General features: G+C 46.9%; 1 protein-coding gene across 4 annotated transcripts in view; it reads right to left on the bottom strand.

Annotated features, from left to right (window-relative positions):
• The window catches only part of POU2F2 (POU class 2 homeobox 2), a 46,761-nt gene that overhangs the window by 12,294 nt on the left and 22,245 nt on the right, over positions 1-12,222 (bottom strand). For all 4 annotated transcript variants that reach the window (XM_025366219.1, XM_025366218.1, XM_025366220.1 and 1 more), the window contains exons 6-7: positions 1,987-2,092; positions 1,797-1,888 (exon numbers count right to left, since the gene is read on the bottom strand). In XM_025366219.1, coding sequence (XP_025222004.1) covers positions 1,797-1,888; positions 1,987-2,092 — 198 coding nt within the window. The remainder of the gene's footprint in view (positions 1-1,796; positions 1,889-1,986; positions 2,093-12,222) is intronic.

Raw genomic sequence — 12,222 nt, 5'->3', positions numbered from 1 at the left:
CACTTGAGCCCAGGAGGCTGAGGCTGCAGTAAGCTGTGATCGCACCACTGCACTCCAAGCCTGGGTGACAGAGTAAGACCCTGTTTCAAACAAAAACCAAAATGTTAAGGGGTACAAGTGCAATTTTGTTACACAAATGTATTGTGTAGTGATGAAGCCTAGGCTTTTAGTGTATCCATCACCCGAACAGTGTACATTGTACCCATTAAGTAATTTCTCATCATCCACCCACTCTCACCCCTCTCAGGTTTTGTTGTTGTTGTATTAGAGACCAGTCTCACTATGTTGCCCAGGCTGGCCTCAAACTCTTGGGCTCAAGTGATCCTCCTTCCTCAGGCTCACAAGTAGCTGAGACTATAGGCATGCACCACCGTGCCTGTTTCAGTTTTCAGAAAACCTGCATAGGCAACCAGGCACGGTGGCTCATGCCTGTAATCCTAGCACTTTAGGAGGCCGAGGCAGGTGGATCACCTGAAGTCAGGAGTTCGAGACCAGCCTGGCCAACATGGTGAAACGCCCATCTCTACTAAAAATACAGAAATTAGCTGGGTGTGGTGGCGCATGTCTGTAATCCCAGCTACTTAGGAGGCTGAGGCAGGAGAATCGCTCGCTTGAACCCAGGAGCAGAGGGTGCAGTGAGCTGAGATTGAGCCACTGCATTCTAGCCTGGGCAACAGAGCGAGACTCCATCTCAAAAAAAAAAAAAAAAAGAAAGAAAGCCAACATAGGATGTATATCATAGATAATGTGGCACAGCCCCCACCCCCACTGGGGTCAAGGATATTACCACATAATCAGATACAGTAACAGTTTTGCAGCAGCAAAAATGCCATACCAAGAGGGGCAAAGAAAAGTCACACACTGCCTTATATCATGGCAGGGCAGGTTTTGCAGTCAAATGAGTTCTCATACCAATGGTGCAAGAACAACTTGACTTTCAGAGCGTTTGGGATTTCAGAACTGCAGCTAAGACCTGTATTAGTCTCTAATCTTTTCAGTCCTTCTGAAATAGTTAACATATATTTTTTTAAAGGGCTATAAAAAATGGGTGGAAAAAAACGTTGAAATTCATAAAAGGTGGTGAAAATGATCATTAAAGTCTATAACTCAGGCAGCAAACTGAACGAAAGGCCTTGGGGTCCAGGTGCCAAGGTGGTCTGGAGAGCTGGCACGCTAAGGGGCCTCTGCTCCTGCTAGTGGTCAGGCCAACTGCTCACTGCGCCAAGCTACCACATAGACACAGGTATGGCCCTGCCAGATTTTCTGGTTTATCAAGAGGAACTGAAAATCTGGTGCTTTCTGGGAATTTAGTTGACAATGGCCAAATAAAAGACACCTGTGGGCCTTGTTTTCAGTCTCCAGTCTGGGAAGTGGATGTGTGAAATAATCACCTAATGAAGGCCTTCTTCAGAGAATCCTCCATCGCAGTGCTGGAAGAGGCCCGAGGCATTTGTAGCCTAAAGGCTCGCAACGCCCTACAATTTTGTGTGTTTTTGCACATGAGCATTTTGGGGGAATGGGGATCAGATCTAAATCTTTCATCACATTCTCAAAGGAGCCCATGTACCTGAAAGGGTTAAGAACCACTCGTCTGGGCCAGCTCCCCTCATTCTATAGAGGAAGAGGCTGACTCAGACAGGGAGATGGGCTTGCCTGAGGTCTCACAGCAAATCACTGGCAGAGTGTGGCTGGGTCAAATGGAGAGGAGACTCTCACTCGCTCCACACCCCCGTTTACCCTGCTTTCAGCAGGCCTTGCTGCTGGCCCGGCCTGGTGCACTCAGTGGACAGTCTCACCTGTGTGGGAAGCCCGGCCCGGGGCTGGGAGGTCAGAAGAGCTCCCTGGGTTTGCTGAGGTAGCTGGAATAGATTTGGTGTCGGTAGCAGGCCTGGAGGGACAAGGGGAAATACACAGGGTGAGGGGGAGGGGAAGGTGAGGAAGTTCTGTAGAGGTGTCAGGGAGGCCATCTGGGGTGGGGGGCCTTACCTGGCTGGCTCTGCTGGGCCTGCGGTAGCAGGAACTGAGCAGGTGGCTGGAGGTGGTGGCCTGGCACAAGCACCAGCTGCTGGAGCTGGAGGAGCTGCTGTATGTCCTGGCAGGGAGCGGGGTGGACAGAAAGACAGCCTGAGTCCTGGCTGGGTTTCATCCTCTCTGCATCACCTGAACCCTGAGGGGCTGAAACCAGGAAGCTGCTCCACATGGCAATCTGGCACTGGGCAGTGAGGGATGGTCCACTCGATCTTTGAATGGCATCCCTGAGCTAAGGGCACCCAGAGGCTTCTCTCTACCATGGGGTACCAGACAGTCCCAACTGGGCAGTCGTGGGAGGGCTCACTCTTTATTTACCCCTTCTTTCTTTCTTTTTTTTTTTTTTGAGATGGAGTCTCGCTCAGGCTGGAGTGCGGTGGCCTGATCTCAGCTTACTGCAAGCTCCGCCTCCCGGGTTCATGCCATTCTCCTGCCTCAGCCTCCTGAGTAGCTGGGATACAGGTGCCCGCCACCACTCCTGGCTAATTTTTTGTATTTTTAGTAGAGACGGGGTTTCAACATGTTAGCCAGGATGGTCTCGATCTCCTGACCTCGTGATCCGCCCACCTCGGTCTCCCAAAGTGCTGGGATTACTTTGGGAGTCACCGTGCCTGGCCACCCTTTCTTGATGAAATATTTGCCTTGTTTTAACATTTCCACAGAAAAAATAGAATTATTTAAAAATGTAAGCCAGGCCGGGTGCAGTGACTCATGCCTGTAATCCCAGCAATTTGGGAGGCCGAGGTGGGTGGATCATCTGAGGCCAGGAGTTTAAGACCAGCCTGGCCAACATGGCAAAATCCCATCTCTACTAAAAATACAAAATTAGCCAGGTGTGGTGGTACATGCCTGTAGTCCCAGCTATTCTGGAGGCTGATGCAGAAGAATTGCTTGAACCTGGGAGGCATAGGTTACAGTGAGCCGAGATCACGCCTATTCACTCCAACCTGGCTGACAGAGTGACTCTGTCTCAAAAATAAATAAATAAATAAACTGTAAACCAGACCAGGTCTTTCCTCCTTCAAAAACACCCCCAGCTGGGCACGGTGGCTCACGTCTGAAATCCCAGCAATTTGGGAGGTGAAGGCAGGCGGATCATGATGTCAGGAGATCAAGACCATCCTGGCTAACACAGTGAAACCCTGTCTCTACTAAAAATACAAACAATTAGCCAGGCATGGTGGCACACACTTGTAGTCCCAGCTACTTGGGAGGCTGAGGCAGGAGAATCGCTTGAACCTGGAGGTGAAGATTGCAATGAACCGAGATCATGCCACCGTACCTCTCTGCACTCCAGCCTGGGCGACAGAGCAAGACTCTGTCTCCAAAAAAAACAAAAAAACAAAACAAAACAAAAAAACACTCCCAAGGCAAATAATATCATGTCTGGACTTAGCTTTAAAATGCTCCAGCAAACAGTGTAAATTAGTACAACCACTTTCGCAAGCTCTTTAGCACTGTTATAGGTTGCAGTGTCTCCCCCCACTCCCTGCCACCCCCCAAAAAGATATGTTGGAATCCTAACCCCCAGAACCTCAGAGATTAACCTTATTTGGAGATAGGGTCTTTGGCAGATGATCAAGTTAATATGAGGTCATTAGGGTGGGCTCTAATCCTATATGACTTGTGTCCTTATAAAAAGGGCAAATTTGGACATAGACATGGATAAAGGGAAGATGATGTGAAGAGACACAGAGAAGAGACAGCCACCTACAAGCCAAAGAGAGAGGCCTGGAACAGATCCCTCCCTCACAGCCCTCAGAAGGGACAGATCCTTCCCTCATAACCCTGCTGACACCTTGATTTCTGACATCCAGCCTCCAGAACTGTGAGACAATACATTTCTCTCAAGTCACCCAGTTTGTGGTTCTTTGTTTTGGCAGCCCTAGCAAACTAATATAGACACTATCTAAGAAAGCTAAACATACACCACCCTTATGACCCAGCAACTCCACTCCTGCATGTAACCCACCATACATGTGTATGTGTTTACCACAAGACATGCACTACAATGTTCACGTGGACCATTTGAAATAGGCAGGACTTGAAGATAGCCCAAGTGCCCACAACAGTAGAATCGGTAAAGAAACTGTTTCAGTGGAAGCTACGGCAACAAGAATGAGCAGTCCTACAAGTCACGGTTACGTGCCACAACACAGACTTCCCAAACATCATCAGTAAGAGACCTAGTTATGACAGAGAACATCCTGTATGATTCTAATGGTTGAAGTTTGGGGAGTAAAGACTGAAAAGGGACACCAGGGGGTTTCTGGGGGCTGGCCACATTGTTTCTAGATCTGGGTACCAGTTCCATGGGAGTGCTCATAGCTGTATACCTATGATTTGTGCACCTTTATATATGTATTATATTTTAATAAAAGTATTTTTTAAGACAGGGCCAGGCACAGTGGTGTGTGCCTGTAATCCCAGCACCTTGGGTGGTTGAGGCAGGAGGACTGCTTGAGTCCAGGAGTTCAAGACCAGCCTGGGCAACATAGTGAGACCCCTATGTCAAAAAAAAATCTTGTTTGTATAGTGGTAAGTAAAAAATAAAGTAAAATAAAGAGAAAAAAGGGGGGATGAGGTAGGGAGAGAGGGAGAGGAAAAAAAATTCAATCCTCCACCCACCTGGGAGGCATAGGTTACAGTGAGCTGAGATCACGCCTATTCACTCCAACCTGGCTGACAGAGTGAGACTCTGTCTCAAAAATAAATAAATAGGCCGGGGCCGGGCGCGGTGGCTCAAGCCTGTAGTCCCAGCACTTTGGGAGGCCGAGGCGGGTGGATCACGAGGTCAGGAGATCGAGACTATCCTGGCTAACATGGTGAAACCCCGTCTCTACTAAAAATACAAAAAAAAACTAGCCGGGCGTGGTGGCGGGCGCCTGTAGTCTCAGCTACTTGGGAGGCTGAGGCAGGAGAATGGCGTGAACCCGGGAGGCGGAGCTTGCAGTGAGCCGAGATCACGCCACTGCACTCCAGCCTGGGAGCACAGCGAGACTCTGTCTCAAAAAAAAAAAAAATAAATAAATAAAAACAAACAAACAAACAAACAAACAAAAAGACCGCCACAAAAAAAAAAAAAAAAACGTAAGGAGTTTAGATGAAACCCTATTTGCCAATAGGACTGGCAAAATGTTGATAGCTATTGAGCTTGGTGAAGAGTATATGGGGTTCATGACATAATTCTCTCTACATTTACGTTTAAACATTTCTGAAAGAAAAAGCAAAACCACCTTACATACACAGTCCAGTGGCTTCTCATAGCCCTCAACAACGCAAACAAAACCCCTCACCTGCCTACAAGTCCCTTTATACTGAAGCCTGTGCTTGTCTCCCTGCTCATCTCCCACCACCCTCTCCCTCCCTGGCTGTGCTCCAGCCATTCAGCCCTTTTCTGTTTTTTTCAAATGCACCAAGCTTGTTCTTGTTCCTGCTCAGGCCCTTTACACATGCTATTCCCTCTACTGGGCAGTTCTAATTCTGACACTTATGCCTGGGTCCTAACACAAAGTCACCCTCTCAGAGGTGCCCTCTTTGACCACCCAGTCTATACCAGCCCCTGGCCCGGCCTCCCCTTATCACGCCATTTCATCTCCCTCACAAGGCTTATCACCATCTCCAGGCATCGCTATTCCGTTTACTCATTCATGACATGCCCCTCTCACTGGGACGTCAGCTCCATGAGAGTGTGATCTTGACTGTTTCAGTCACCACTGTATCCTCAGCACCTAGAACAGCACCTGGCACCCAGTAGGTGTTCCACATAGATACGTTAATGAACCGACACTGATGCTTCATCATTTACTTGGCAAATTTTATGTAGAGTTGAAAGCTATAACATGTTACTTACAATTTTTTTCCTTCTGGGAAATTGTGGGGGTTGGGACATGCCCCTCAATTCTTCCCAATGCTATTATTATTCCAAAGACCAATTTGATGTGCCAGGAAGTGAACAAATTGGGAAAATATATAAGCAATTCAACAGAAGGGGCTCATTTCTTTAATATACAAAGAGTGATTTTGCAAATAACTCTATATAATTAAAAAAGAAGAAGAAAAAAATAGTGATTACGAATCCGTAAGTAAAAAACTGACAACCCAGTAGTAATGTGGCTGACAGACAGGCCTGGAGAGTGTCCAGTGAAATAAATGTGAACAGCTCTGGATGAAATACACTCAGATTCACTCACAATAAGATAAACACAACTGCAATTGCACTGAGATATCATTTTTACCTCTCAGATCACCAAATATAAAAATAGTGTGTAATACTACACTGGGGAGTGTGGGGAAACACACATTCTTGTACATGCTGGTGAGAGGGTGATTTGGCAATGTCTATCAAAATTACAATTGCACACAGCCTTCAACTCAGCCATTCCACTGCTAGAAATTTATCTATTCTCACTCTAGAAGGCTGCACCTCTCTAGAAGGCTGTTCCCAGCAGCAAGTGGCATTTTGGTAAAACAGTAGAAGGTAGCTGGGCATGCAGCAAGAGAGGACGGGTTGGATGAATGAGGGTAGAGCTCTACAGTGGAATACTATACAGTCATCAACAAGAATGAGGAGTCTCGTTTGTGTCCTGATATGGAACAATCTGCAGGATGTCTTGTTGAGTGGAAAGCTCAAGAGGCAGAACAGAGGGTATGATGTGGTACTGTTTGTGTCAAAAAAAAAAAAAAGAGTATATCTGGATATTTGCTTGGGTATGCATAGTTGATGTCTGGAAAACCATACTAGAAGGCCACGCTGTAAGTCCATCCATACCTCTGGGATTTGAAACACGTACCTGGTCTGAGTAAATAAATATCCCAGTGTCTCACCCCCACACACCCAAACAGTCACTGCTGATCAATATCCCTGCTTTTCGACGGCTCGACGCTATTCCCTGACCCCCTGGGGTGCCTCTGCTTATTCTGTGTATGGCAGTGGACTGGGTACTCCTGTGCTCCTGATCTCTCTCACTCTTGCTGCTAATCATCTCAGAATCCAGTTTAAGGGTTCTGAAGTCCTAGCACTCTATCCTGTGAAACAATGTCCACCCTGCCTTCCCTTTCCCAGCTACCCCAGCCCAGGAATACCTCCACCTCCGCTTCACCTCAACTGTGAAGTGCGCAACACTTATGCTTCATGGCCCCCCATTTACAGTGAACCCTTTCAAGACCCCATACCTAATTTTTGTTTCAAACATTGTCTTTTTCTTTCAAAGGGACTCCAAGTTGCATAATCTTTTGGCCCCACAAAACGAGACCCACCTGCCCTGTGCTGCACGTCTCCCAAGTCAATGCATTTGCTTATGTGTACCTTTCCTCTGCTAGACTGAAATTCTAGCAGACCAGAGGCATATCTTATTCTTCTTGTATCCCTAACTCATATCGGAACCTGGTAAGCCCCCATTAAATGCCCACTGAATTGAATCTAATGAATAAGACCAGAAATCAAGTCTTATTACCAGTGTTTTTCTGATTTCCTATAACCCTTAGCTTGCTGATTAAAGTATTTGTTAACTCCTGTTCCTCCTCAGCATGACTCTCAGTGAAAATTCCCCTTTCCTCCAGAAGCCTAGAGAGGTGTCTGTGGGTTTCATTCTGAATCACCAGAGAGAGGAAAGAATGGGGAAAGTGCATCCCAGTTTGCAGAAGGTCTCATGGTGAGAAGTTCAGATGGGAAACATTTAACCACATCCCTGTCCAGTTTCTCAGACCAGAGACTTAGAGGTCAACCTTAATCCCACCTCCCTTCCTCTCCCCATCCACCCAATCCATCTGCAAGTCCTCTCAGTTCCCTCTACATCTCCTCCTGTCCACAGTCACTGTCCTGGTCCAAACCACCATCCTTCTACCCCAGACCATCCATTCACCCCCAGGCAGGCAGAGAGAGGTCTAAAACAATAGAGTTCTAAACTTTTTTGTGCCCTGAATTCTTTAGCATCTGAAAAAAATAAAAAACCCTATTGCCCTTTTCTCAGAATTAAAAACACATAAGATATATAGAATCTTTCTTTCTTTCCTTCCTTTCTTTCTCTCTCTTTCTCTCTTTCTTTCCTTCCTTCCTTCCTTTTCTCTCTCTCTCTCTTTATTTCTTTCCCTTCTGTCTCTCTTTATTTCTTTCTTTTTTTGAGACAAGATGGAGTCTCTCTGTCACCCAGGCTGGAGTACAGTGGCTCAGTCTTGGCTCACTGCAACCTCTGCCTCCCGGGTTCAAGTGATTCTCCTGCCTCAGACTTCCAAGTAGCTGAGATTACAGGTGCACCCACCATGCCCATGCCCACCTAATTTTTGTATTTTTAGTAGAGAAGGGGTTTCACCATGTTGGCCAGGCTGTTCTCAAACTCCTGACCTCAGATGATCCACCCACCTCATCCTCTCAAAGTGCTGGGGTCACAGGTGTGAGCCACCATGCCCAGCCAGATATATAGAGTTTCAAATGAAATCAATCACATAGAATTATAGTCATCATCACTAGGGACTCCAAAGGGAGGGAGAAGGGCAAGGGCTGAAAAACTTCCTACTGGGTACTATGTTCACTATCTGAGTGACAGGAACAATTATTCCCCAAACCTCAGCATCACGCAATACAACCCTTGTGACATACCTACACATGTATCCCTGAATCTAAAATAAAAACTGGCTGGGCACAGTGGCTCATGCCTATAATCCCAACATTTTGGGAGGCTAGATGTGAGAATCTTTTTGAGCCCAGGAGTTTGAGACCAGCCTGGGCAAGATGGCAAGACCCTGTCTCTACAGGAAAAAAAAAAAAAGAAGAAGAAGGAGAAGGAGGAGGAGGAAGAGGAGGAGGAGGAGAAGGAGGAGAAGGAGGAGGAGGAGGAGGAGGAGGAGGAGGAGAAGGAAAGGAGGAGGAGAAGAGAAGGAAAATAAGCCAGGCATGGTGGTGAGTGCCTGTGGTCCCAGCTACTCAGGATGCTGAGGTGGGAGGATCCTTTGAATCCAGGAGTTTGAGGTGGCAGTAAGCTATGATCATACCATGGCACTGCAGCCTAGGCAACAAAGGGAGACACTTGTCTCCAAAAAACAAAATAAAATAAAATAAAAATTAATTAATTAAAATTTGGCTGGGTGTGGTGGCTCATGCCTGTAATCCCAGCATTTTGGGAGGCCAAGGCGGGTGAATCACCTGAGGTCAGGAGTGCAAGACCAGCCTGGCCAACATGGTGAAACTCCCTGCTACCAAAAAGTACAGAAAAAAATTAGCCAGGTGTGGTGGCGGGCACCTGTAGTTGCAGCTACACGGGAGGCTGAGGATGAAGAATCACTTGAACCCAGGAGGCAGAGGTTGCAGTGAGCTGCGACTGTGCCACTGCACTCCAGCTCAAGCAACAGAGTGAGACTCTGTCTCAAAAAAATTAATTAAAATTTAAAAAAATATAGTCATCAAACATATTTCGAATTATCATATAATCATTTATGCGTTTATTTATTAGCACATTAAGCAACAAGATCCAGCAATAGATCTGATGACTACTGTCATTTCAAAGTAATCATGAGTGAAAACAGTATTTGGAGAGATCTGCAACAAGTATAAGAAAATCTGCGCGCATTCTCTTGGTGACAAAGTCTGAGTACTGTGGTCTGTTGTTTACATTCATGATAGAGGGACATGCTATGGTTTGGTCAGAAGATAGTAAAAATTGAGATGTAATTTTTTTCCCCATCCAAGTTCTTGGACTCCGAATTCTATGCACAGACTCCTCTAGGGGTGGTCTATGGACTCCAAGTCCTTGTTCTAAAATATAAATTGAGCCACAAGGTCTCTACTGACTTTCATCACATTTGTGGTATAATCCAGCTCCAGGCCATGGCCCTGCATGGCCTGGCACCCCCTCTTGCCTCTCCTTCCTTGCCTCACATGACTCTAACTCCCTAACTCTGATCCAGCCCCACTGGTCTCCTTCCTGTTACTGAACCCACAAAGAAGTCCCCACCTCAGTACCTTTGCTATACTCTTTCTAGATCTACACAGAGGTGGTCCCTCCTCATCATTTAAGTCTCCATCAAATGCCCCCCTCCTCAGAGAGGCCCTCTCTGGCCACACACTCTGATGAAGTCTTCCTTTTCCTCCAACACTCTCTATTACGCTCTTTTCTTTCCTTCATAGCAATTACCTGCTTCCTGCCTATCTCCCCAACTACAGCGGGGTCAGCTCCAAGAGGGCACAAACTTATCTACCTCATTCTCCACTATATCCTCACCCAGAAAGACGCTTGGGCATGGTGATATTCACTAAATATTTGCCAACTAAAGGAATGAAAGAAGGGGAGAAAGCTGGTGGGGCATGGTGGCTCACACCTGTAGTCCCAGCACTTTGGGAGGCTGAGACAGGTGGATTGCTTGAGCCCAGGAGTTCCAGACCAGCCTGGGCAACATGACGGGGTCTCTACAAAAAATCCAGGCATGGGGACACGTGCCTGTAGTCCCAGCTACTCGGGAGACTGAGGTGGGAGGATGGCCTGAGCCTGGGAGGTCGAGGCTGCAGTGAGTCATGGTCATGCCACTGCACTCCAGCCTGGGTGACACAGCGAGACCCTGTCTCAAAACAAAAGAAAGAAAAGAAAAGAAAAGAAAAAAGAAAGAAGAAAGGAAGGAAGGAAGGAAGGAAGGAAGGAAGGAAGGAAGGAAGGAAGGAAGGAAGGAAGGAGAAAAGATAAGATTCTGGGTGAACAGGAACAGTAAGTTGGCTCAGGACTGGGGTAAGCCGGTAGGAGGCGCCATTTCTCCACAATCTAGCGGCAGCATGGCCATCTGAAGCCACTTGGGGGCGTGTTACGTCCGAGTCAGATGGTGGAGAAGTTATAGTAAGTGGAGACAGGCCAGAGAAAAGACCCTGGCTGGCTTATTTCGTGGATCAGCTGCTCTGTCCCTAAGCTTTAAGGAAGCCTAGCACAAGAGCTAGCATGTCCGTGAAAGCTGAGAAGGGACGGTACGGATTCTTATTCATTGCTGTATTTTGATCACCCTCCCAGTGCAGGAGCCTCATAGGTGATCAATACATTTCAATAAATGAATGAGATGAAACCTCAGGACAGACTGGCAGTACTTTGCCATAGCTGGGACTTTGGCTATGAATGGGGGCAGAAAGATGGATATGTGGATTACAGGATACATGGGTGAATTGCCCACTTTCCCACCTGGGCTCTGTTCCACCTAGGGGGGGAAGAGAAAGCCATAACAGTGAACTTGAGGAGGCCGGGCCCCAGAGCCGACCGGCTGCAACGGCCCAGGTGCTGCACCTCACTCCAGTGCACAAGGCAGACGGCCCATCCCCCGTGGCCTCTCGCACCCCCATTAGGGGCCTCCACACAAGCTTTGGCAGTCCCCATGACTGGAATGGTGTTGGTGAACGAGTTGACATTCCTTTCCCATCCCTGATATGGCAAATTGTGACCAGTTCTGGACCTTCCCTCTCTAGGACAAGTTAAGTCCAGAGTAGGGGAGAACAGGAATGAGTGGGGTCTGGGAACTATGTAAACTATATCGTGATAGATTGTGTTCAAAATGAGGAGGGGAGGATGGATGGGGAAAGGGAAGGAGGACAACGGACACGGAGTTTCAGCGAGATACAGGAATACATTCTGTGTTCTATTGCACAGTGACTACTGCTAATAATGTACTGTATATTTCAAAATATCAAAGAGAGAGTTTTAGTTTTTGTTTTAGTTTTTGTTTTTTAAGAGACAGGGTCTTGCTCTGTCACCCAGGCTGGAGTGCAGTACATGATTATAGCTCACTGCAGCCTTGAACTCCTGGGCTCAGGCCATCCTCCCACTTCAGACTCCCAAGTAGCTGGGATTACAGTGCGCCACTGTGTCTGGCAAGAAGTGTATTTTAAATGTTTTCGCCACGAAGAAATGATAAATATTTGAGGTGATAGGCATGCTAATTAGCCTGATTTGATCATTCCACAATGTATACATGTCCCAAAACATCATATTGTACCCCATAAATATATACAATGATTATTTGCTAATTAAAAAATAAACTAAAACTCAGCCAGGTGCAGTGACTCACGCTTATAATGTCTGTACTTTGGGAGGCTGAGGTGGGAGGATCACTTGAGGCCCCAAGTTCAAGACTAGCTGGGCAACATAGTGAAACCCCATCTCCACAAACAAACAAAAAAAAATTTTTAACTTATCCAGATATGATGGTGCATGCCTGTAGTCTCAGCTA

The sequence above is a fragment of the Theropithecus gelada genome, chromosome 19 (genome assembly GCF_003255815.1).
Source record: "Theropithecus gelada isolate Dixy chromosome 19, Tgel_1.0, whole genome shotgun sequence".
NCBI lineage: Eukaryota > Metazoa > Chordata > Mammalia > Primates > Cercopithecidae > Theropithecus > Theropithecus gelada.
Note: the sequence above shows the minus strand (reverse complement) of the source record. Positions and strands in the feature narration are given on the sequence as shown.